General features: G+C 41.6%; 1 protein-coding gene across 3 annotated transcripts in view; it reads left to right on the top strand.

Annotated features, from left to right (window-relative positions):
- Window positions 1–27,368, top strand: part of KLHL29 (kelch like family member 29) — a 556,676-nt gene that overhangs the window by 454,582 nt on the left and 74,726 nt on the right. For all 3 annotated transcript variants that reach the window (XM_059729244.1, XM_059729242.1, XM_059729249.1), the window contains 2 exons: window positions 8,283–8,421; window positions 25,943–26,142. In XM_059729244.1, coding sequence (XP_059585227.1) covers window positions 8,283–8,421; window positions 25,943–26,142 — 339 coding nt within the window. The remainder of the gene's footprint in view (window positions 1–8,282; window positions 8,422–25,942; window positions 26,143–27,368) is intronic.

Below are 27,368 nucleotides of genomic sequence, written 5' to 3'. Positions count from 1 at the left end.
AAAAGGTCTAAAAGCGATCTGCTAGTCCTCTGCTACAAGCAATTAGGGTGAAGCTGAATTCATCTCAAATCACATAGTAATAAATATTTTAGCTATCCCTTAAGCACGTATTGACATTCAGACCTTTCTTCTGGCAAATAAAACAATAAGGGGTAAATTTCTATTAAAACCAGGACAACTCTGAGTTTCCAGCACTCTGAGATGTATTTTTCTCTCTCTAGAGAAGATTATTGTCTAACTGGAAACCAGGTGGTAATGCAAAATGAAATAGTGGCATATTTCATATGGAATAGAGGGCCACAGTGGCGACTTGCCAAGATCTCCTTGGCTATGTCTGATTTCCCTAATATGGAGCAGATTGCAGCCAACCTTGTGTTTAATTAGAAGGGAAGCCTAAGAAAATTGCAAGTCCTGCCGTGTGAAGCTCTGTCTCCATCCAAGCATCTTGTTGGATCTCTTTGTGGTAGAACTACGAGTCTTACTGCCTTTCCTTCCGTTAACTAGGCTTTGCACTGGAGGACTGCACAGGCAGTATTTTTCTTTTCCCCTTCTTCTTCTTCTTATCACAGACATAGAGTAAAATCAGTTCATTTTTTAAGCTGATCAAGTAGGCTTTCCACAGAGGCACTGACAACCCCAGGTAATTACAAATTTTCAAGCATACAGCCTACAATACTAATTTTACAATATAGAAGATTTTACTGATAGCCGGAGACAGCTAAAGTTTTGCTGCTTCTACAGCCCCTGGTACAAAATGAACTCCCTTTTAAGTGAAAGTTATGGCAGCAGTGATCTCTCCAATAATACATTTAAAGTGCATATTCTGCAGTCAGATGCTTAGCTCTTTATATTCATCTCTAGATGTAAAAAAGAAAAGGTGTTAAAATAATATACCAGAATTATCTCCACAACATAAGACTGGGAAATGTCACTTGTGCTATGTGTAAAGAGGTTTTTGTCCTTAGAGTACATCCTAATTTCAGTTCTGTTGATAACAATGAACTGTAAATTGGTTCAAAAAAGTAGTGCTCTAATATCTCAGGGTTTTGAGTAAATTGAGGGAGAGGAGACTCTGATTACAAGTGAAAGCCTACTCACCTTCCCCATGAGATTAGTATTTCCAGCTGCCTTCAGTTCCATTGCATTTTTTGGAATATATGTGAACAATGGAAAGACTATTCAGCGCCATGGGATATCTGATCTCTGACACTGGTGAATGGGGGAGTCAGAAAATGAAAAATATAGCATCTTCTGAATAGAAGTTCTTATGTAGCTGCATATTTGTTATTCAGTACTGGACTTAAAAATAATTTCCAGCTTTCTAGTATCTGTGTTGCTGCTTTTATTATTGCTTCATTTAAATGCTGTCCACAGCGATTAAGCTTGATAGTAGATCTAGCTAGGTAGACTCTTTTTGAGTTTGGGTTTTACAGTGTGGGATGTGGGCCATATCAGTCGTTCAGAAAATTATGAAACGTAACTGGTGATAATGTTGACCCAAAATAGACATGCACTTCCGGCTGTCTTTGGGCCCAGGCTGGCAGAAGCTCCTGGCTGACCTGTTCAAGGGGAAGCTTGGCCTTATGTAGAGAGATCACAATACATGCCCATAACCATAGGTCCTAAGGAGGAAAGTGTTCAATACACATGATGGTGAGGCACGCTATTAGAATGCTCCAGCAGACTCAATTAATTAATGAATTAGACTAATTGGAATGCATTGGAGCATGTCTATAGGCATCCTAGCTTACTCTCCTCCCCTCTCCTGTCCCTCATATCCCTCATACTGTTTTCCTTTGTGGGGCCATTTCCTTTCCCTCACAGGTGACAATGGGCCTTTCTTTTCCCTATTTGAGGGTACAGCTGTTATCTCATGAGTGGGTAGGTATTTATCTTTACAGCACATGAACTCTTCCCTAGCTGATGGCACATCGGTCAACTTGGAAATATCCAATTCCCATGTCAAATCATCATGAGAGATCAGAGGGATTTGGCACAGTCATACAGATGTGTCTGTGCATCAATCTGCTTCCCCTTTCCCTAGCCCCATTCCCCTCCGGGAATGGAGACCAGCTTCAGCATCTGATTGTAGCTGACTGTAGTTCTGAGTTGCTTTCAAAAATAATAATGTATCTCCATTCTTGTTCTCTTATTGAATCAATCCAATGCCACTGCGGTCACTGTACATACTTCCTTTGTCAACACATTCTTATCAAACCATTTTTCCTTTTAATTCATACTTGAATTTTTTATGTGCTTACCCAAAATCTTCTATGGCATGTCAATACGTGCAAGTGCGTGCAGTGCTGGTTAGGGTGGTTAAAACTTCTGTTTATAGTTACAGTTGCCTTTTCAAAAACATAATCTTGGGAAATAATCTCATTACCTTTTAAGCCAAAATGTAATTGGATTTCACTTTCAGTAACTCTTCTTGACCCAAACATGAATAATGGGGTAATGAATTCTGTAAGGGCAAGCCATCTAAATCTAATGCACACTTCGCGCAGGAGTCACCAACACTGTGCTATTTTTTGCCTTCTGTAATTTTGAAACAAATAGCTTTTTCCAAGCAAATTTTAATAACCACTGTTTATGGTGAGGCCCGGGTGTTCCAAAGGCCCATTATATATTAGCTTATGATGCCACCTTTTTAATAAGTGGCATCTGTCAACATTTAAGCTAGATGAATTAGTCCATTATTACAACTTGAAGATCTCCACTTTGCTGTTGGGACTTGTGTTATTAAGAAGTGATGTAAGCTTCCTTGGAGCGTAACCAGTCTCATACTGGGCTGGAAATGCAGTATAAACACATTTGGGAAACAAGTTACTTGTTCATTTTTATGTGTAATTTGGAAGAGGATTTACTAGTTAAGTTACCTTCTGTTGCCCATGCTGAATGTATGGGATGTACAAATCCTACATGCAGCATGGATTTTATTGGTTTCTGTAATGTCTCCGTTAAATAAATGGGGAGCGAGTGTGGTTCACAGTTTAGACTCGAGTCAAGAAACAGAAGCATCTGAACCCTCCTCCCTGGCTCTGCTGTGAACTTGCTGTGTGGGCTCAGGAATGGTACTTAAGCATTCTGTGCCTTTCCTCTTCTTGTAATCTGGATATAATTGTATGCCTCCTAGCAGTGTTGTGAAGGGTAGCAGCACAGTGGTAAAAAAATAAAACATTCTCACCTCACACTTTATAAAAGCGCTTGGTTGCAGGTTTTCAATTCAGATCCCTCTCTGAGTTTTACTGCTGTTAGCCTGTGTTGCTATGGAAGGAGAAGATGGAGTCTATTCTTTACCATGCATCATCAAGAAAATGTTCACTTAGTTCTGACTGCAGAGTCTTTAGCATTAATGATGCAAGACATAGACAGGACCCAGCCTGACTTCTTAGATCCCAACATGAGTAGACATATAGGAAAAACACTTGTAAAGGTAACATATTTAGTATGGAATTACTGCAAGGAGAAATCATAGGAGACCATGCTATTCTTTTTGTCTTTCTGTTAACTACAACTGCACTGTTCTTTTTTAAAAAGAAAAAAAAAGTCCCTCTGTTAAAGGCAAAGATACCAACAGTACATGTGAATAATAACAGTGCTGGGCTCCTTTCTGACCCTTTTACGAAACCCAGTCCTTGGGAGGAAAGGATGAATCCAGGCACCCCAACAGGCAGGGAAACAGGACAAATCTCAGATCATTTTTCACTGCTAGGACTGTAGCGTATTGTCTCTCCCTTTACAACTCATCGTCAGGCATTATTACCTGGCGAAAAAATTTGTTTTGCAACTGATCCTGAGTCCTCATAAATCATTAATGCCTGGCTAAGCACAGCATGAGCATTACAAATACACTGAGAATAAGGGTCCGTTCTGATATAACCTTGTATCCAGTACTAATGCCTGCTAGTTATTTAGTAATACAAAGGGAGCCTCAGCTTGGAAGATCGATGAATCAATGCAACCTCCTGACTTCCTTCTCTCTTCCTTCTCCTCTCTCCTAGCCTCTGCTCTGTTTGGTTCAGAAACTGAGCCACATAAAACAAAGGACTGTTCTTAGTCATCCTTCTGTTCAGAGCACTTTAATAGATCAGGGGAAAGAGGAGAGAATTACAGGCTTAAAACTGCAACTGTGAATACAAGACTTTCAGTTTCTCATCAGGGTTTGTTCCGGCTGATATTTTGTCTGAGCCAAGTAGAAGCATTGCTGCAGACCTGTGCTTTGTGATTCGCATCCCTTGATGAATGCATACGGCATACTAGGGAACGCAAATCCCGCTTGCAAACAATGTGGATAGAATGTGCACCTGAAAGCTACGGGGTTGTATGTCATTAAAAATGCCATGTGGAGCCCAAGTGATCAGTCTTTGTGTGATGTTCTGCATAGGGTCTCAGGCACTAGAACCAGTCTCACCAAGCACAGGAAACAGCACTGACCTCAGTTGCCTGCCTTTCTTCCACCTGACATGTTGTGCCTAAACCAGGGGCAGGCAATTATTTTGGGCAGAGGGCCACTTACTGAGTTGTGGCAAGCCATCGAGGGCCACATGATAGGCAGCCCAGGGCAGATTAAAAAGTTTAGAAAATTAATATTAGGGGCCCCGCGGGCCAGATAGAATAGCCGCATCCGGCCCGCGGGCCGCATTTTGCCCACCCCTAGCCTACGCCCTTCTGTGTCCTGTTATTCAGCAGCTCCTAGCTTTTAGTCTAGATCCAACAGCACTTTTCTGCATCCTCCCACCACACATTCCAGGCATCCTGTCCTACCAGGTTATCAAACAGGCTAGGGACAGAGATTACACATAAACCGGTTTAAATGATCAGAAACTGGTCTACACCTGTAATGGAACAGAAGCACATAAACCAGTTTAAAAATGGCTGAAACCAGTTTGAGGTAAATCTGGTTGAATGTAGTATCAAACTTCACTGATTTGGGTCAAACTGGTTTATGCAATGTCTGTCCCAGACTGGTTTAAGTTAAATCAGCATCCCAGCATGCTCTCTGGGCTGGGCGGAGCCCTCTGCTCCACAGCAGGGCTGGCCCCTCCCCTCAGCTCCCTGGCTGCAGCTCCAGCAGAGACTTGCAGGCACAACAGGGTCTGCTTGGCTTCCCCCCACATCCAAATACTTCCTGCTAAGCAGGGATCTCATTCCCTCTGCCTTATACAGACACCTCAGCATTAGCTAGCAGGCCACATGCTGGCTACAGTCCATGCTGTGGCAGACAGCAGTATTGGCTTAGGGCTTTTTGGAGCTAATCACCAGCTCAGCTGGTAATGTCCCTCTGTTCCTTCCTTGTTTAAGAAGAGCTTGAACTAATGGGAGAGGCTGTTTGTTTTCTGATGGGGTGATGAATGCTGATAACAGAGATGATAAATGCTCTGATATCAAGTGGGGGGAACCCCTGCCTAATTCTGCCGGGGCCTGGCCACAGCCCCCTCAGCTCAGCCCTGTGGAAGGGAAGGGAGGGCTGCTTTAGTACCCCCTGGCTTCTAGCCTGATCCACTACAGGCATGTGCCTGCATTTCTTGGATATCTGTAGAGTTGCAAAGTGATTCAGCCTAGCTAGGTTAGATTAACCTACAAAGATTGAATCAATTCAGGCTCAGGCTTTTTGAATGTCTGTTCCTAGCCGAAAGGTATTAAGCCCCACCTCTTCTATCTGTAGGAGGTGCAGTAGTTCCACTGCTGGGCTTCTCTAAATTAAGCCACTGTGTGTCTGAACGTTTGCTTGACTCTGGGAATTCAGGTGGAGTGGAGTGGAAAGGCAACTGCCTCTGCATTGGAGTGAGCTTCACCCTGTCTGACTGTACCAAAGGAAAAACGGCACCAGATACAAAGGATCTGTCTGAATCCCTTATCCAGCATGGAGCACTCTGAAGGGCTGATAGGCATGGGTATAAATAATGATGAAGGGAAGAACGGACACTTAAGAAGGCAAATAAAACAAAGGGAATTAAACAGGCTGGACAAATTTGAAACAGCGAGACTGACAGACAGACAGAAAACAAAGGTGAAATAAATAAGGGATAAGAGAAAACATCAGAAAACAAGCTAGCAGGAAAAATAACCACCTTTAAAGGCAGGAAATGATAGAAAATCGGTCTGAGGAAAAATACAGTTACTGAAAGTGAGCGACAAAAATGGACTAGAAGAGCCTGCATGCATGAAGAGAAAGGGGACAGAAAAGACCCCCTCCCTCTCTCTCTAAAGTTTAACTAAAAGAAGTATCCAAAGCTGTCTTTGCAGAAACACCCTCAGTCACCTAAGCTCTAATTAAGCACAACATCCGTTGGTGTCTTTGTCTCAGAAATGCATTTGACTAGAGCAGGCCTGCATGGCTGGAGCCCAGATCAGATGGTCTAGAACCCACCATTAAATGATTGTCACCCAAACATTTCTCTAGAAAGGAGCAAACCTTTTTATTCCAGTTAAGTTTCACATTTGCCAGAAAAATATTACAGTTTTTTTAGCTCAAATGAATGCTTTAGGAATGGTCCATGGTATCGCACCCACAGGACAGAGTGGTTTATTTTCCTCTATTATAGATCTGACACAAGCCTGCTGTTATTTCTGTGCCCTCTCTAATGATCTGCTTGCTCTCTGGAGAATGCTGACCCATTTCAGCACAGAATAATTAGCCTTACAGACAGTACTGTGTTTCCATTGAATAGACACAAATGTGCAAGGTGACATTTATTTACTTAGGCCTGAAAAATGTGCACCACAGATGTTGGGGTTAGGTTGAAATCCAGTTTGTTTTAGTACAGCCATTGAATATTTGTATGCTTTGTCACTGTTATTACTACTGATTATTCTCTAGAATGACACTTAGTGGCTGAATTTCATTTTGGAAGGAAGGAAAATACAGGTAGATTGTAAGATCACTAGGGCCTGATTCTCTGTGGCTCCATGGCTGCCTTGCACCACTCGGGTAGTACAGGGGAACCCTGTAAAAGCTACACAAACACCTATACCTTCTTTAAGGCCCCTTAACACAAACAAGAGCGTTTCCCTGCATGTGAAAATAGGGCCCTTTAAGGTCTCTTGAAAATGGATGGTAGGCTGATTGAGAAAATGACCTTGACCTATTGCAAGTATAAAGCAAAACCAAAATCAGGTTCACGTTCAAATAATTTAATATTCAAATCAGCTGTTTTATTAGCTTGAGCGCAGTCTTCCAGGCATTGCACACTCCCAAATGAACTATGCATTATTTGTCTTGCTAGCCATTCTGATCTCCCACGTTAGACAAAGCCCAACAACTAAAAAGTTCAACAGGAGTATAAACTGAGTAAGCTACTTAATAGTCCACATGCACATATGGAGACATTTGGCAAGCTGTTATTTTGTTCTCTCGATACCAAGAGCCTGTGTAGCAGGAAGCATCGTGCAAGGTAGGTACTTGACTCAGGACGGAGCTGTTTTCAGGATATTTTTGGCATTAGGATTCTCTCCTGATGTGTGGAAGCTGATGGTTGCTATAAAGCTATTGAAGGCTAAAAATAAAAAATGTTGGGACAGTGAAAATCCTCAGAGCATAAAAATGGAAAGTATTATTAAGGCCAGTAATTTACTGTAAGTGTGTAATTTTTTAAATTATAAGGCCATTAAAGCTAACCTTTCATCCTATCAAACTTAAACCTTTTTCTAAAAGTATTTTACAAGATGTCTCAATAATCTTGGCTATTTTTTTTTATACAAGATAATATTTTAATTAATACTACTGTATTTTGTTAACTGAAAAGTTGAACACTTCCCAAAAGTGTATACATTTAGGATATGCTGCTTTTGCAGGTCTTCTGGTTTTATTCTTTTGAACCATATCCCGTTCATATTACATCATAATACCATATTTTTACTAGTAATATTCCGACACATTCAAAAAGTTATTTGCATTTGGATTAAATTTGTGGAATTGTTGCACTTCGTTTTAACTAATTATTTTAAATGTGCCTGTGGTATTGCATTTTTTTGTGTGTTTCTGATTTGCTGATGCTGAAATATGTTGTTTTTGTTTTTAATCCTTCTAAATTTAGGATTGTCATTTTTAATATACATAGATGTATATTAAGTATATAGACTACTGGTTCCTGCTAATTTTCTTTTTTTAGTATTTTGTTTGTAACTTCTTTGACTGTCTGTGTTGAGCCAGTCTTGCCAACAAACAGTATCAAATATCCTATTTCTCTTCTTCTTTACAAAAAAAAATAAATAAATAATAAAATAAAAAAAAACTCTTAATGGGAACCCTGGCACTGTCTGTCTTCTCTGTTCTGCAGAAATGTTGAAGGAGTTGAACCAGCAACGCAGAGCGAAAGAGTTTACAGACCTGAAAATTATTGTTGAAGGCAAAGAGTTTGAAGTCCACCAAAATGTTCTAGCTTCCTGCAGCTTGTATTTCAAGGACCTGATTAAAAGGTTTGCCTTCCTTCCAGCTGTGATCTGGTCTGTTCTTTTGTAGGGCGCATTTGTGTCGCTTTTTTCCTCCCCTCTCTTGCAGGTTTATGAAGATTGAATCTCCTGTCACAGAGCCAGTAGCCATTCTTTCCACCTCCTTTGAATGTATTTTCAAACCGAGACTCAGATCCATTTGTTACACATCTGACTTGTACAATATAATTATTTCTGATCAGTAGAGGCCTATTTTGGCCAAAGAAAGTTTTTCATCACTGAGAGGTCTAAGATTAAAACAAAACTACTAATAGTGATCCAGACCACGACAGAATTATTGCTATCAATATTTTAAAGGGACTCCATTACATAGTATACAACTTTATCCTTCAGGCTACAGTAAGCCATCAGCATTCTGGTGAAGGATGCTGAAACTTCATACTAATAAAGTATTTAGACTATGTTAATCCCTCCACCACTGCAGTCTTTGCTGTATGCTATGTGTGGTTCTTCAGGGCACAGGGATTAATATTTATATTATTGGTGGCCTTTTATGAGGAAAATCAACTGACAGATTTGCACAGGAAAAATTGGAAATAAGACCAATTTAGATAAAAATGTATCTCAGTCTGCCTGTTAGAGTAAGAATAAGATTTTTTTTTCTTACGCAAACACTATTCTAGCTTAGGGTAGGTAAAATATATACATTTTCTAAACATCATGTCTCCGCCTTCGCATTTCCCCCCTCTGTTTCTAGCTGATTGATTCTAAACAGTGCATGATAATCTTTTTTTTTTCCATTACATTGATTTTTCAATTTGTATGCCTCATAGACTCGCATAGAAATAAATTGGTACTTTCATATTATTAGTAAGTTAGAGTAGCAAGAGGGAGAAAAAACACAAGGATAACTTTCATTTTTCTCTCAATCATCAGCAAATTAATACAGCTGCTGATTTTGCCTTGCAGTATTTTCCTGAGCAGACTGAGCCTGGACTATGCTAAAAAATGGGATTAAAGAACATTTTGCTTGCTTTCAAATTCTGTATTTAAATGTTGCCAACTAACACAATAGTGACTGTATTTTATTTCAGGATGGCATATTGGCTGGTATCTCCTTTTCAATGTATTATGTTCCTTTGCACAAAGCTGTTTTTCTAATTATGGGTATATATTACACTTCTATGATATAATTGTGCTGACTGCCTTATCAATTATTCATAAAAAATGTGTTGGTCTAGGTAGCATGTTTTTTCCCCTCTGTAAATCTAATGATTGCTAGCTTTAGCTACCCTAGATCTTTCCTGTCCCTTCTCCCTTGTCTCCTCATTATCACTTAATAGTTAAAGCTACAGCATATGTCTCTCACAGAGATAAGGTATATGGTCTGTAGGGAAAGGGGATCTTAGACTCCATTTATGGAAACCCAGTAATTGACTGGCCAAGAAGTCTCATTTGGATTTGGCTGTGAAGATGTACGTTCGTCTGCAAAAATCACCAGGCACTGTCTATTTCTGGAGGGAATCTAGGGCAGATTGTTATTGTTTTATTATTGAGTTGTCGAATGGAAATGAACTGTTGACTGAGGCTGCTTTAATAGAGCAGTCATTGAAAGCAAAGAACTTTTAAATGCAGTTCCCTGAAATGTGACTCTGTGAAAATGGTATCCCGGAGTTTCACATCTGTGGTCACTCAATCACTCATATCAGATTCACTCAGTAGACAGGTAAAAATGAAGGGGGGCTATTCCCACTGAGTGCCAACTCTGCAAACTCAACCAGAGGTTGCAAAGGCAACCTGGGCTCTTCTCCTTTCACGCATCAGGAGCAGCAGTAAGGATTCTCGAGGTCAGCTCGTGTCCTCACTTAGGCCTTTTCCACTCCAGGGTTTTCAGCACTGTATACTGGTCTCACACGTATAGCCCTGAGAAAACCTAATGGGGTTGCATAGGTGTATCGAAAGCAACAACATCGTTATTGCTTCTGCTGCTGTTTGACTGGAGAAGAGCTCAGCTTGATGCCACGTTGAGTTTACAGGGCTGACGGGTAGGAAGAGCAGGGAAAAAAATATATATTCATCTTATCTGAGTGAGTTTGTTCTACAGTACCTGGAAGACAATAAACATTTTAAAGACTTTCCAAAGACCTAAATATACTGCCCAATCCTTCAAGGGACCTCATGGAAGTCAATAGGAATCGAGGGCACTTAACTTGCAAGAGGCACTCAGCATCTTGTAGGATTATGCCCTTAGTAAAGTAAAATCATTATAGGTCACAATGTCAGTATATTTATATATATAGTAGGGTTAGCTCATCTTCTCAGTAATGCTGACATCTTTGTTAACAGCTCCTCTTAGATTGCACTTAATGTGATATAGATAGCACTTATAGAAATAAAAACAGACAGTGGTCTTATGTAGCTGAAGAATAAATAACATTTCTTTGTATTGTATAAATTATATATAAAGGACAGTGAGCTCGCTACAGTGGATATGAGGTCTGATTCCCCTTCAGCTGAAGTCAACAAGAGTTTTCCTACTGGCTTCCGTAGGATCAAGATCAGCACCATCAAGAGAGAGAAAGAGAGAGAGAGTGTGTGTGTAAGAGAGAAGAAAGAGTCCCTGCATGTGCTTGTTTGCAGAAATACCTCTCTGTTTTCAGTCTATATACTGCACAATTGGCAAACTGCTCTCTTAGGTAATGTCCACACGAACGTGGACATTTGGTTCCCTGGGGACAACTAGCAGCAGTGCACCGCTGCTAGTTGTCCCTGGGGAACGCCTGTGCCATGCACCTTCTGGCATGTGGCAAGTTACCCAGGTGGGGTAGGCCCCAGCAGTCTTACCTGGGGTCCTGGGGACTTCAATCCTGACATCCTGCCAATTGGAGCCTAGCCAGCAACCGGAGTAAGGATCCCGCCGGACTGGCTCTAATTTTAAGCAGCTCACACTGCCCCAATATGTGCTACTCCAATTTTTTTTTTTTGTGGGGTTTTTTGACTCCTAAATATCCACCCCTGCACTGCTGTCTTGCAGCGCGGAGAAAACCTGAACATGTAGTAAGTGGCACCGCAGATGTGTCTGCGGTGCCACATGCCGCACTCGTGTGGACACAGCCTTAGTGCATGCCTGCCACTAGTAGGGCTGTGTTATATTTTGTCTTAAAGCACCAAGTGAGTCACTGATGCCCCAAGTGAGTAAAAAATAAGCATTTGAAAGCAGGTAAAGCCAATTTTACAACAGAAAAGAGAAAAACTTAGGGATTAATCTGGTACTCAACCTAAGTGAGGCTGCTCTTTGGCTAGGGCCAGAAATTACACATAAACCAGTAGAAGTGGTTGGACCACTAGAAGTGGTTTGAAACCTGTTCAAATCTGTAACACGGCAGTTCGGTGCACAGAAACCACTTTGAATATGGCCGAACCCAGTTTAAGATAAACTGGATGGATGTAATAGCAGACTTAGCTGATTTAGGTTAAATCAGTTTACTGAACTGCTGTCCCAGATGCCCTCCAGATTCTAGTTAATTTACAGTCCCCCAGCATCTCAGGATGCTTTGCACCTTGCAGGGTGGGTGGGCTTCAGCTGAGCAGGGAGAAATGGTTTAGTGTCCCCAGGCTTCTTGGCCTGAGCCACTACAGGCATGAGGCTGCATTTCTGGAATTAAAATTGAATGTCTGTTCACTTGCTTATCAGTTCAATCTATGCAGCTTGGACTAACCTGCAAAGATCAAATCGATTCAGCCTCAGGCTTTTTGACTATCTGTACTTAGCCAAACAGGTGGCCACCAAAATCGCTAGGGAAATATCCTGTTGTTCGTATTGCAAAAAGTTTTCCTCACCACCAAATAAAAAATCTGTTTAAGAATGACTCTTTGATTGCTGTTGAAATGCATTTTTAATAAATATAGAGTTAATTTGATCCTAGAAGATCTAGGATTGAACTCCAAAAGAGTGGTTTTACACCATATCAAACATGAGATCGATTCAGGATCAACATTAGGGGAAACTTCTTCACAGTCAGGGCATCCAGACTGTGGAATAAGCTCCCTCCAGAAGTGGTGCAATCACCTACCCTGGAAATCTTCAAGAGGAGACTGGACGGTCACCTTGCTGGGGTCACCCGACCCCAGTTATCTTTCCTGCCTGGTGCAGGGGGCTGGACCCAATGATCTTCTAAGGTCTCTTCCGGCCTTACAATCTATGAATCGATGAGTCCTATATTGGACAACCCAGCCATAACAAGGTGGGTTTCTTCATTGCCTGGCATTGTTTCATGTGTCCTTCTGATGCAGTGCTCTCAGGCACTGAATAAACCCTACTCCAGATTTGTTCTACCCAGAATACACACCAAAAGGAAGCAGACAGACAGAGCAGAAGGATGGCATGATGTGTGTGTGCACAGCTGGCAGGTCTAATTAAATTGCTAGCATCCTCAAGAATAACCCTTTGCTCTATAATGGTTTAAAAAACCATCAAACTCTTGGACAGCAATACTGTTCTTTGCTGTATTTTCAAAGAACCCTTTCCTGGATAACTCTTTTGATAGATGTTTTGAGCCTAGTATGTGAGAGATCAGGGTTTGACTGTTTGGTCTCATTGCTGGCTCTTTCAGCTCCAATGTAAAGTAGACTGAAGAGGCAGCCTGCTCATCCTTAAGAGAAGTCCTCTGGTTAATTGGCTCTGAATAAGGCTTTTTTTCAGGCCTTAACCAGTAGAGGATTCCTGCAGTACAGCACCTAAAAGAAAAAAAGTGAATTGTAAGCAAGAGTTAGGGAGAGAAATACGTTTCCCCCTCCGTCCCTGCCTCCCCCCCCCCCCCCCCCCGATGTACACACTTTGTATATCTGAATGGAGATCATAGAAAATCATAGAAAATAGATGTGCCCGACTGATATCCCAAACCTAAATTCCCCCTAATTTTGGAAGTGAGGTTGAAATCCAGACCAGAATTAGATTGTGCTTTGAGGTTCTGGCATATCTGTATGTATGCATAATTTATACATGTGTATGCGCATGTGCTTATATGGATGTTATATAGATGCTAGATCATTAGAGATGAGCCAGGATTCAAACAGGTTTATCCCCAGCCAGTTTCTCCTTTCTCCTTCTTCCCATCCCCAACTAGCGTTTCAGGATCCAAATCTGAACATTGTGCCACCTCTGTAATAGCCCAAAACCGAAGTCCCATGCCCATATCCCTCTCAAAGCTTTGGCAAGGGTGCAGACATTCCCAATTCAGAGTCCGCAGCTCAGGCTAGTGTGTAGCGAGCATGTCTTTTTTAACATGCATATTTACATCCTGGAAGAAAGCAGAAAGCACGGTGTGTGCTCTGGAAGGAGAGGTGGAAAATCCCACAATGTCACATCATTTTGTCAGCCTGCATCTTATGTAGACAAATGCAGCTGCCACAGTAATGGAATGACTGATATTTCTAGGAAAAACAAACTTCTCAGGAACATTTCAAGTTGACTTTTCTTTTTCTGTTTCTCCTCTAACTCCTGGCATCTTTACCAAATTCATATTAATGGTAGGAGGCCTTTGGTTTAAAATTCCTTTCTTGGCCCTGGCTTTCATAACGAACCCTCTGAATGGTATTTTTCCTCCAGGCATCAGTTCAAAGAAGTTCAAATAGTGTTCAGTAATCTTTAACGATTCAAGATTTGCTTTTTAATGGTCTTTTTCATTTTGTAGTCACGAGGGCTGGCTAATTCCGGTAGCACAGAGCATAAAACATACACACCAGGAGATGAGATCACAAAGCAAAGATTTTTTTGATGCAACATAATCTGATTGTCCTTCTTTTCCTATGGAGTGAGGCATCTGAGTTCAGGACCAAAGTATTTTTCCAGGCTAGCCTGCCTCTTTTTACAATTGTTTTGTCCTTCTAAAATAGATTGGCACCATTGCTCTGGTGTCCGACCTGCACAGAAAGGCTGGATAGGTAAAGAGTTTTGGACGATTCGGGCCAAACTCTGTTTTCCTTGCACTCCCGTCAGTCTGGTGTAACTCCATGGGAGCGGTTGCTCTGCATTGACATTGCTGCGAAGGAACACAGCATTTGGAACAGGCCAGAGACATCTACTTCTATCCATCGAAAACAGTCTGACAGAACTGCAAAGGCATTCAGGTGTCTGGAAAACAGACTGCCTGGCTTGTGTTTACGTTGTGAAAAGCCAAAAATGTGAAATAGCAGATGAAAGAAAAACCCACTTTTAGCAGCTCCTCTGTCATGCAGCTTATTGAGAACTTCTGCTTCTAACCCCGAAAGGGAAGTATGAGGAGGATCTTCAGCTGCCGCCTCCTGCTTTCTTCCAAAGAGAAAATGGATTTGGAAACAAATCCTTTCATTCCTTTGAAAGTGGAGGAGGAGGGTCCTGAAAGTCAGATATGTTTTTCAGGTGCGTCGGAGACGCGCTGTACGTAGATGGCTGTCGTCAGGCGTTTCTGTTAAACCACTTAATAGGGTCTCCGGGAGGGGGAGGTTTAATGGAAAGCACAAAGCGTACTGTTCTTTGGCTGCTGGGGCGGAGGTGCAAATTATGCTATACGTGCCTTTTCCCTTAAACAAGTGGCCTGTAATTATAGCACGTTGGACTTGAAATGCTGGCCTGGGGCACAGATTTACGCTCTTACAGGTGGCAGCCTTTTTTTGTCATCGCTGTTCACTTTCACTGTTTGTGAAGCAACAGCAGTCACACCCTAATATTATAGCTGGCTGTTAGATATTACGCAGCTGCCAGGCCCTGGAAAACATGTTTCCATCAAGCAAAAATTCATGGGTTTCTATGTAAATGAACTGCAGGTTACAAGTATTTCTCTCTGCTCCTACCAAAGGGCTAACAAATGGGCGCAGCGTCCAAAGCAGAAGTTCCAGCGTGGCTGTATTCAGCCCCGTGAAGCAGTCCAGGGTGGCAGGGGTGGCAGGTCTGTACTGCAGGTTGGCTCTGGATGGACACAGATAAATTCTCCCTATTCTGAAAGACAAACTGTGGCAAGCGGGGGCGGAAGGGCTCCTCCCTAAGAGTCTCTCTATGGCCCAGAAATGAAGCACGTGCTTTTGTAATAGTTTGAGTTTGCAGAGGCACCATGCAGAATCATTTAACCTCACTCTCCTCTCCCTCCTGAACAGTGACTCTATTTACTGGAGCTGGAGCTTCTCACTCAAATAATTTCTAGACAGAACTACAAAGCCTACAAATCTTACCCAAGAAATGACAGACTAATCGCCCCTCTTGCTCTCGCTCTGGCTGGAGTTATCTGCGAGGCACGCTGCTGTCACACAACCGCTCATAAGATGCTGATTCTCGTGACCTAGCTAGATTTACCTACATCTCACGGCGCACTCAGAGCTCGGCTGCGTTGTGGGCTTGAAATTTAGGGGCAAAAGGAAACAGTTATCTAACAAGGTCCAGCTAAAACTAAATGGATCAAAGATAGACAGGCAAAAACCACACAGCATAGAAAGTGGAAGTGTGCGCTTGAAAGCTGTCATTTTGGGCCACCTCCCAACACATATCTTGCCCTAAAATGAAGGTAATCAAACTCGCGTTACAGGATGCTAGCAGGTAGCTCTAGGGAGCAACACTGATGCTGCCCCTTCCCAACCTTGCACAGCTGCATTTGGAGGGGGAGATTTTTTTAATCCTTCCTCTCAGGTATTGACCACAGCTAGATCAGGACATTGAACTTAGGTTAATGATATGGTCCTTCGTTCCTGAGATAGTGGACACTAGCAAGTTAAATGCTCGGAGCAGCGCTTGGGGATTCGCTGTAGGTAATTAACTCCAGGCAGCGGTACGTGGCAAGACTTGCCTATATCCTTCCATACTATACATGTAATATTATGTCATTTACTTATACATATTTTTTAAGTGACACCTGCTTAGCCTAAGCGTATTACAGAAATGAAGCAGTAACATCCACCGTGTGAGGGGCAGAGCCAGCATACTATAAAAATCATTCTAATTTCTGAAATCCTGATTGAGACCATTGGGAGCTTCATTATTATTATTATTATTATTATTCCCCATGTAGACACTGCAGCGATGAGAGGAAGGCTTAGATATGCTGCCTAGATAATTGATTGCATGGATTTTATCACACTGATAAGCAAAAATTATAACAAATCTCGTTGCGAGCGTCAACCATGCACTTAGTGGGTTTATTATTGTGCAATAAATATGATGAAAAGAAACCAGCTGTGAGTGGGATCGGCTGGGAGTACCACTGGGTTTTGACAACAGGGAATTTTTGTCTCTCCTGACAGTCAAGTTTTTTTTCCCTTCCTCAATCATCCACGAAAACCCTTTTGCACCTTTTATTTACCTTTAAAAAATGTGTTGTGCCGCAATCCTTTTTCAGCCATTTTCTGCTCAAATAGGCTGTCAGAGGCGCTTGCAAGCACGTTGGGGCCAAGGCTGTTAATACTGCGGCCCAGTTTTTCATTTCTCTAAGACTGGTTCCTTTGAGAGATTCACTCTATCCCCACTCCGTAGCAAAAGAGTCCAGGGTCAGGAAATGTTGCTTTTCCAAGGGCATCTGGCTCATTCTCTTGCCATTTGTTTAAGCCAGGCTCTTGAAACTTGTCTTTTTCTTTCTCAAGTCTCAGCAGGGAGGCAGATTTGTGATTCAGACTGTGATCTCAGCTCCTATAGCATTACAGTCTTTTGGCTCTGCTTTTTTGAAACAGCCTTTACAGAGCAATTAGATCGTGTTCCATCTTTGAAAAGCGCTAGGAGCATATTTGAGTCCTGGCTCTTTTGTTTGTTTTGTCGTGTCCCAGCCATGTTTCTTGTTAACAGAAGCGGTTGTTGCTAATCCTGTAGTTTTGTCTCAGTTTCTAATTGTCATCGTGTAATGGTAGATTAGCAAAAAATGGCCGGTACACGCATAGGTTTACCCCCGTCACTTTGGCGGGGATGAACAGGTGCAAACTGAAAGTGTTTGGCCTGCGGTAAATTATGCCAGCTTTGCCAAATTCTGTCTGCCTGGAGTGAGGTAACAGAATTTGCATTGACATCTTGGTATACAGCAGGCAGATAAGTTTTATACCAAGTTTTCTATTTAGCTAGGTAAATTTTCCTGACAGATTTGCAAAGCTGTGCTTAAACACTGCCCTTTATTTAATCTCGTGATTGTACTCGTTCTTTACCCTAATAATACAGTAGCATTGTTACACTATATGGGTTTGGTTTTTTTCCTCAGAAGACAGATGGATAGTGACTGAGGCTCAAAGATAATATTTATCTCAGAGATAGTGTAAAGAAGGCAGAGATTTGCAAGTTGCATTTTGAGGCTGATAAAATAATTCCAAAAGCGAAGCAATGCCAGCATATAATTTATTTAAAAAAAAATCCTAGTTAACAGAACATCCAGTGCCTTATGACATACATATTGCAATGATGTTGCTCTATAAATGTCCCTTGCTGTCATCATTTACATGACTGATTACCTTGCAGCTGTACAAACTCCAGTAACTTAGTAATAACCTGTTACCACAGAGTGTGTGTCTGCATCTTTGGGTGCGCGTTGCATGTTGGTGTGTTTGTGTATCTGTGTGTTTATCTCTCCAGAGCATATAATTACCCAGAATCGTAAATCAAGCTCTTAGGCATAACGCATTGCTTTTCATGTAGAGCACAGTATCGGTTCTCTACTTAGCTGCAGGTGAGCTATAATGTAAGTCAGCTTCTTTGTCGCTTATCCCAAGACAAATAGACACGTTGTTTTTGCACCATTTAATAATTTTGATGATGAGGAAAAGTCAAACACTGGGCAGTTAGGATGCAACAGCATTGTTCTTTCTTCTTCTTTGCCTGGAGTTTCAATACCTTCAGGATTATGTTCCACGGTAAACAAGATATTCCATCTAAATTGTGTAGACTTTAACAGGAATTTTTAATGAGCACATAACTAACAGACTCTTAAGCCTCATGAGAAGCCTCCAATCCCTGCCTAGTGTTCTCTGTTTGGTAATCAAAACAAGTTGACAGGGATAAAAAGAAGTAGCTGCTCTTCATTTAAGTGCTTCATCTTCCATTACAACCTTGCATTCCCTGTTTTCTTTAAGCCCAAATACAATGTCCTAGCAAAAAAGCAATTTAATTTCTGATGTTTTTATCCCTTTGGTGTAGGCAGCAAATATTTTGTTGTAATGGCATGAGGACCCAAATAGTTGCTCTTCTATCAAGTAGCTCCCTATAAGAGCAGCATGTCACTGATCATTCAAGGGGGGGGGGACAGACAATGGAACTTATTAGGTTAATGCCCCTAGCAGACAGTAGTCCTAGCAGTGGCATAATGAGTAGGGTTTGCACTCTGGACAAACCCTGTTGTGGGTGTGGGAGAAGCGAGGGTTCACAGGAGTCTTACTGTCAGTAGTGCTCTGCCTGCCCCAGCTCTTGCCTGTAAAGCAGCACGGTGTCTGTCTGTGCAGAGCTGCTCTTTTTTGGGGGCACAGACTCCACAGAGGTGGGGTATAATTTTGGCTCCCCTCCTAAGTTGGCACCTAGGTTGGTGCCCATCTCACCCACCCCTAGTTCTTCTTCTGGTCCTAAGAAGCATGTCCTCTTGTTGGTCCATGGATAGAGCTTCCAGGTGCAACAGTGGAATCAGGAGGGCAATATAACCTGGGGTGACGAGGAACAGTGGTCACAAGCTGATGGAGAATAGGTTTAGGTTAGAGATCAGAAGGGAATATTTTACAGTTAGGGTGGCCAAAATGTGGAACCAACTTCCCAGGGAGGTGGTCCTCGCCCCTACCTTGGGCAAATTCAAGAGGAGGTTGGATGATCACCTGTCTGGGGTCTTGTGAACCCAGCATTCATTCCTGCCTGTGGCAGGGGGTCAGGCTAGATGATCTGTTCAGGTCCCTCCTGACCCTAGGTCACTGACCCATGATACTACTATGATAGTGTGAGGATACGTGGCAAAGACTAGTATACATTTACCTCTGCCCTTTTTTGTGCTACAAGCCCTAGAGATTTCCCTTAGTTCTGGCAGAAGGGGTCTGTGTTTGAAAAGTAGAGAGCTATTAGGATGCTGTTGCCAGGAAGTACCATAAAGCTGCATTGGTTGAATAATCATCAGTTTGGACATCAGAGATGCCTGCATCTGTTTTTCACAAAAGCTGAATCAATCCAATTTCCTATAAATAAGTTAAATGTTGCTGGCTGTTCCTTCAGACACAGTATGAATAAGATTGAGATTATAGATGCAGAAACAGCAGTGATGAAGAAAGTTTAAGCATCTTTAACTTCCTGAAAGGAAGTGTCCCATGCACATAGCCACACTGCCTCTTCTGCACAACCTACCTTGACTTCATCCAGAGCAGGGGTGGGCAAAATGTGTCCTGCCAGGCCATTGTATCCTGCCCGCAGGGCCCCTAAAAAATTTAGAAAATTACTATTTATATGCCCCTGGCTGCCTGTCATATGGCCCTCAATGGCTTGTCAAAACTCAGTTAGCAGCCCTCCACCTGAAATAATTGCCCACCCTAATCCAGAGCCAATGCATCTGCAGAAGGGGTGGTTAAAAAAATCATATGCCATGTCCCTGTGCCACTCTTACCCTCTGAAAAGAGCAGATAAAGGTAGTAGGTGCTGTGTTTGTGGGCAAGAGTGATGGACAACAGGCAGAAAGTAAGAAGTAGCTTCCAATTGCCAGGAGTCAAATAATCCTATTTCTGGGTGACGGTGCAGGGGTTGTGAATCATTCAAATGCCTAATTTCAAAAAATGTCTTTATTTTAAAAGTTAGTCATTTATTCCGTTCACATTGTGATAGGGAAGAGCTGAAGTCTATGACATGCCTCTGAGGTTACATTACTTGTAGTCATGTCGAAGAGGTGTCAGTGAAGCTCTATTAAGCCTTCCTGCTCACACACAGCATGATGAGACACTGTCGGATGAAGTTGCACCAACTGTTCCTAGTCAGAAATGTACATTTGCATAAAGTGTTTCACATTTTTATGTTTATTCCTCGCAGATGGCTCCATTTTGAATGTTCTGAATTTGTTTTGACTTAGTCGGTGACTATAGCTTGTAAACAGAAAGCAGATGGGTGTCTATTCTCTGCAGAGGTAGCTCTCCACATTTGATCTGAAACTTAAGACTGCAGCCAACTCGGAGAGACGATCCTACCATTAGTCAATCAAAATAATGTTGCAAACCAGTTGAAAGCTGCATATTCAAACTATCAGGAAGGGGCAGGCAGAGCACTGCCTGTAAATGAGTGAATTGAGATCGGAGCAGTGCTGCACTTACAGCTCTATTTCAGCCAGCTTCGAAATACTGCTTTGCAGCTCAGGAGTGTCTCATTATAAAAGGCTTTGTACTGCATCAAGCAAAGGTTGTGTTAAAATGACACCTGATAACAGTGATGTAGTGACTTTATATATTACACGGCGATATCCAGAGAAAGATTTATATGTATAAATAAAATAAATAAACTGTTATTTACACACAGACAAGAAATAATAGAGAAGGCGCTGTTCTGTCTGTATTAAGCAGGAGACAGTGCTGATGCTTATCTTCATATGTTCAATCTAAGGAAAAGCACATTTAGAGCAAATTAATCCCAGGAATAGACTCCTCTGCTTTTGTTTTCATGTTTATTCAGACCCAGCATCCGACTCTGTTAGCAAGGATTTATTCACATTTAGCATAAATTCTTTCCTACCAGCATGCAAACCTTTTATCTCCTCCATAGACTCACTCACTAGAAGGATGCTAACTTTGTTCTTTGGGGTCCTGATTGTAACCGAGCCGTGCTTTGCTTCAGAGGGCTCCCGGTGCCAAAGGCTTCTCCAGTGTGTTATTAAATTGGAAGCTATAGCTCAGCTAAGTGCCGCAGCATTCACAGACACCTAGTCTGTTGGACCCAATTACCCCAATCGATAAAAAAAAAATGTTTTGTTTATTAGTAACTGCCTTACCCAAGCAGAATGAATATGTGCCATGGCTTCAACTCTGCTTGCAGATTGGTGAGGTCTTTCCATCACCCCACTGGAGACTATATGATTTGTAAATCAGAAAGAATTTACTGACACCTACCATAAAATTAAGCTGTTAAAGAGCTCTTGTAGCCTGTTTAAATGTAGACCTAAACAACCCTCTTTGCTGTTTAGCCCAAGATAAATCTTTTTAAAGTCTTGTTCTAAATCACTTCCTAATTTTAATGAGTTTATATATCAGCCCTTGCCAGCTTTTTACTGTGGCCATGCTCAAAGATTGCAGCGATGATAAAGTATGGACTAAAATTGTTTATTACATATTATTCTTTAGAAGCAAAACTTTTTTTTCCCACAGAGGCTGTTGGGAAAGTTATTGATTTTCTGCCACAGTGTGAAATGTTTGACCTTTCTAATATGAGCAATGATTAGAAGGCCAATAAAATGACATCAGTCTATTTAAACTTTAGAGTTCACAGGGCAAATAGCAAAATGTGTCGCCTTTAACTATATCCATGGACTGTAAACATACCTTACCCAGCTTTCAGCTCTAATGAAAAGCTAAGGAAGCAGCTGGTCAAATCTCCAAAATGCATTCTGAGTGTACACAGGTGTGTGTGTGTGTGTCTGCACGTGTGTGTGGGTGAGACAGAGAAAGGGAAGGTGTGCATTACATGCTTACTTGAACATGTATTAAATGCATGCATCTCATGCACTTTACTGTGAATGCATGTGTTTCTTTTCCACTGAAGGACGAATCCTTTCTTTTACTGACTTCAAGAAGTCAGTGGGAGCTGTGCTGCTGATTGCCCTAAGAACAGTCTTAGACCATCTTCTGAGGCCAGTGACAAAACTTCCATTGATTTCGGGGGTGCTGGGTCAGACACCACGTGCCTGAGTATATATGAACATGCACCCTTTCGCTTGATGAAAAGCTCTCTGCATTTACAGGGCTAAATTATTTTCTTTGTTATACTAGTGCAACCTCCCTGAGTCCACAGAAGTTGCACAAGAGTAACTAAGAGGAGGATACGTTGTGAGTGCATGAAGTATAATAGCTGTATGAAGGCTATCGCTATCATACTACCTATAAAATAAGGAATGCAGGAACCATTCTCAGAGTATACTTTTCTAGTGCATCAATGTTACAAAGGAAATACCTGAAGACAATTCTATTAGGAAACCACTTCAGTAAATCAGATCTCAGAACCCACTTTCAAACCAGACAAAAACCTCTCTGTGATGCATCACGTGTCCAGTCTCATCGGTCTGTCTCCATGTACATTTCTCTTTCTCAGTTCCTTTGAAAACTCCTTCTTGATCCCTTAGGACCTACTTTAGCCAATAATCCATCTGGTTTCCGATCTGTGCAAATCCACACGAGCCCGTTCATCAGCATGGGAGCTATGCAGGCTCCTTATCTTACTTTGCAGCCTAAACCAAGCCCATGTTGCATATTCAGCCCCGCTCAGTGTTGCATTGAGCTGTGCCCCTCATGGGTACATAGTCTAAAAAGCCCAAGCACAGAGACACACCATTTTCAAACCATCGCAGAGGTTTTCTCTTCCATTACCGGCGCTTGTGATTGAGTAAACACCTTAGCTTTGCTCTAGCATTTAATCAATTCAAGCAACCTTCGTTGCTCGATGTATTGCAAAGTGCAATGAATTATTTCTTAATTATTCTGGAGAATAGAGGACTAGTCATTGCTGCTGTTAGTATTTTTTTTTATTCTGAAGTTGGTGGTGCCTCACCATGTCCATTTTGTCTCCTCATCACTGCTACATTCACGACAGGAAACAGCTCATGATTGCCGGCAGTCTTTTTGCCGTGTTACACAAAACCATCCCATACAACTTTTGCCCGGACGAATCGGTGCTTGCAGTATCGGGCGTCATTCGCTGCATGGCTCAATCTTGCCACTTGCTGGTTGCCTTCACCTCCCATTTAAATAAGTGGGCAGTCTGTTCATTAACTAGTCCTGCTTGATGAAGAACTCCTTGTCGAGTAGCAAACAGTTCCTTGAAGTGATTAATGGAAGAACAGGAGATACTTTAGCTAGTTACTACGTCATTGCCTCAGGCACCATGGAGGCATTGTGATACTGGGCACAGAGTATAAAGGATTTATAGAGTGCTCTTTCTATGAGACTCCTGAGAGCACGGCTCAGTCCTTCTGCACGTACTTCAAGCTCAGAAATGAGCCTGTGAAGATGCCCTGGGGCACCGTCTTCCCCGCGGTGGGCCTGAGATCTCTGTCTCCAGCCTGCTTGAGAGCAGCGGTGAGGGATGCCATTGCGGGGGGTTCACCAACTCATGTCCAAGTTTAGCATGCGAGGGCAAGCAGCCCTCTCGGGAGCACTGCAGGCATGTTACAGCCATCCTCATGCACACTTCAGGATAGACCAGATACAAGGGCTTATAAGAGCACAGCTGTATCAGGGTCTACAATATTCTCACTCCTCTGTTTTCTCTCAGGAGGGACCGTGGCCTGAGCAAAAAACTGCTTCCATATGTGATAGTTTAGAGACCATATGGCATCTCTGTTAAAAAGTCAGGATTTCGTATGGCGTGGGCATGTTGGGGCACAATAAACACTTCGATTAACATACATGCTTATCCATCTGCTTGTGGAACGAGACCTAGCCTAAAGGCATACCCACAGAAAAGAAAAATTCAGTGTTTAGGACATGACCTTGGGATCTAAGTGATTCAAATGAACTCCCTGTTTTGCCACAGACTCCTTGTGTGACCTTCGGGAAGCCCCTTTGTCTTCCGCTCTGCCTCAGTTCTTCCTCTAGAAAATGGGGATAGCAGCATTTCCCTTTCTTACAGGGGTGAGTAAGGGTAACTATATTGAAGACAACGAGGTGCTCACTTGTTCTAGTCATGGAGGTCATACGAGTGTCTTGGGTAGAAAAATGAAGTAATTTAAGAGCCCAGTCCCACAAAGGTTTAAGATCATTGACTTAACTACTCACAATGTATACAGTTAAGCAGACGCATAAGTATTTAGGAGATCAGGCAGGACTATGGGTTGTTTTAGCCCATAACTAGCTGAAACCATGTATGAAAACCTGTGAAGCAGCTTTGGAGATCACTGAGTTTGGTGGGGAGCCAGAGAGTGATCCGTGCATTTCTACAAGGAAAGAAAATCTGACTTGCTGAGCTTTGTCCTCTGGGATTGTGGCTGGATGTGGATGTCTGACCGTAATCTTTGTAGGCAGCCCTGTGAACTTAGAAAATTTAAGGCCCCAAGCAGTTAATAGTGTTGTATGAGTTTAAACCTTGCCAGTGATGAAACCATTTATTCTGAAGAGTTTCCTGGTCTGTATATGGCCTGTGGAGAAATACACAATTTTGGTGCCAATCACACAATGGTTTTCACAACTCCTGTAGCAGTAATGGTGTGAGCAGGCATTATTTGTCCGGCTGCTAGGAGAAGTTAATGTGTTTGTAAGAAGGTGCTGAATGGTGCTAACCACTGAAGGAGTTTTCTCACTTTAACAGATTTTTCCCTTGCTTGACATTACCAAAATTTATCACTTTTGTCTTTCAGGTGTAAGCCGTCTTTAGTGTTGCAGCCACACCAGCCAACCATGCATTAGGAACTGGGCCCTTATTTTAATTTCTTATAATTTCTTATTCTTTTTGTCCAATAATTTCACGAACACTAATGCACACTTCAAATGCAGGAGATATTTTGATCCCCAAATTGTTTAGCACTTTATGCAGGAAAAATCGTAGGCCACAGTCATGACACTCCTAGAGGATGGCTGCTGGCTTCCTGTGGCAGAGCTGGTTGTTGTTTTTCCCCCCTTCCCTTCTTTGCTCTAACCATTTTGTCTGTCTATCTTGTCTTGTATTCAGTTTTCAAAAGCAATGCCATGAGGGGCTTCCTTTTTTCAGTGCCTAAAGGGGAACAATATATTTTAGATATGAATATGCATGTAAATATATATGTATGAATGTCTGTCTATAATGCCTATATTATTAACATTCATTGAGAAGTTCAAGCTTAGAAAATCTGCTTGAAATCTTTATTACGATTATTATTTCTGATCGAAAAGATCCTAAAATGAATCCCTAAATTTGCATGACGTAAAATTACCCGATGAACTGGATGAGAGATGTCCTTGATAAACTAGGTGACCTTTCTCTTGAAATTTAGGAGGTTTTTTTTTCCCCTGACTGTCATATTGTGCAAGGAAGATGAGCTATTAAGTGAACATTAAAATGTATTGTTTCCCTTTGAAAGCTAATCCTGTTCCTCATTTTCATTAATGTTGGCTCATTCTTTTTCTTTTTCCTTTCATTTTGTTTTTTTGCAACCGTTTTTTGCATGAAAATGCAGAGTAGCAATAAACAGATTTTTTTTATTTTTTTGGTAAGACTTGCTTTAAGACTCTTCTCTTTCAGATCCAGTTAAAGTCTTTAAGTTCAGTTATTTTAAAATGCAATATTCTTCAATTCCTTAAAAAAAAAATATGAAGAAATGTAATGAGGTGCAAAGCGATGTTCTAGCCCTCACTAGTTGGTAAACGGCGGACAGGGGATGGCGTAATGTCCTGTAAGAATGTCATTGTCTACTGTTACCAGGTCACCACGAGACAGTAGCCGAAGCGGGGAGAAACTGGAATTGGCCATGTCAAACCTCACTGCAGACGTCTTGGAGTTACTACTGGAGTTTGTTTATACAGGTTCTTTGATCATAGATTCTGCCAATGCAAAAACCCTTCTGGAGGCTGCCAGCAAGTTCCAGTTTCATACTTTCTGCAAAGTCTGCGTTTCATTTCTAGGTAAGTATCATCCCCATTCCACCGAGTGAGCTTTTAAGCCTTTATCAAGTTGCTCTGCTAGGAAATGCAAGATTAAATGTCATTTGAAATACAGTGGGCTTCCCTTTGTTTGGACTGGGATCTGTACTTAAATTGTTCCCATTGCTGCAGAGGTAAACTGATTTACAGACAGTAAGGTTGTTTGTACAGCAGGGAAAAAAATATCCAACTGCATTCACATTTTGGATAGATTTTTTTCGTAGTGACATTTAATTTCAAAAGGTCATACTTTATACAGAAACACAGTGATGAAATGCACACCCATGTCCTATTCATGTGGGCATGACAGTAGATGACAGAAATTATGCCAGACTACCTTTGTTCCCCATAACAATAGATGAATATGGCTTCTTCAGTCGGGGTCAGGGTCTGCCAGTTGCTTGGAAAGTCACACACATCTCCAAGGCCTTGTAAATAAGATCTGCCTTAAGCACAGCAAGTGGCATGCTATGACTTTAATACAGAGAGATGTATTAATATGTGATTAGTATTATTATAATAAAGTTATAGACTGCTTTACAGTCCAGCAGGCTCACAGGTTGTTTATAACAATCTATATCACCCTCATGGTGTGCTTTTAACCATCTACGGTGCACTACTTGTTCATGTGCCACACTTGTAGCATTTATTTACAGTCTTTATCAACATAATGTGTGACCTACATATTATGTACTTCTATGTGCTTACTTTCAGGATACGATGCATCAATCTTTTTTTGACACCCTATTTCCCCTGATACCTAAAACATACCTCTCAGCTCTTGTTCATTATGAGGCATGTCATTCCCTTTGGAACCCAAATTTATTTCTGTCATCTATTTATGTGAACCAGGAGTTGTCCTAAGAGTTTCTCATTTTAAATTGGCATGTGGCACTGCAGAAGGTTGAAGATGAGCCTTTAGGAAGTGTTAGAAATGTTCAAAATGAAATCCAGCATTGAGTCTGGTTCACCACTGTACGACTTCCAAATGATACACTGGCATAACTATTCGTTTCAGAGGACTTACACCAGTGTGCATTTGCATCAATGTAGTAATGAAACAGCCCCATTATTTCTAGCTTCTTTTCTCAATGTTCATTGCTGTTTCACTTATTTAAATGTCTGGCATCAACTGTGTGGGCTGAAGCAGTTTGAAAACTCTCTCTATCATTCCCAATATAATGGTTGTAAAACTTGAGCAAAGGCTG

This window comes from Alligator mississippiensis, chromosome 1 (genome assembly GCF_030867095.1).
Source record: "Alligator mississippiensis isolate rAllMis1 chromosome 1, rAllMis1, whole genome shotgun sequence".
Lineage (NCBI taxonomy): Eukaryota > Metazoa > Chordata > Crocodylia > Alligatoridae > Alligator > Alligator mississippiensis.
The sequence above is the reverse complement of the archived record's forward strand: the minus strand, read 5'-3'. Positions and strand labels throughout refer to the sequence as shown.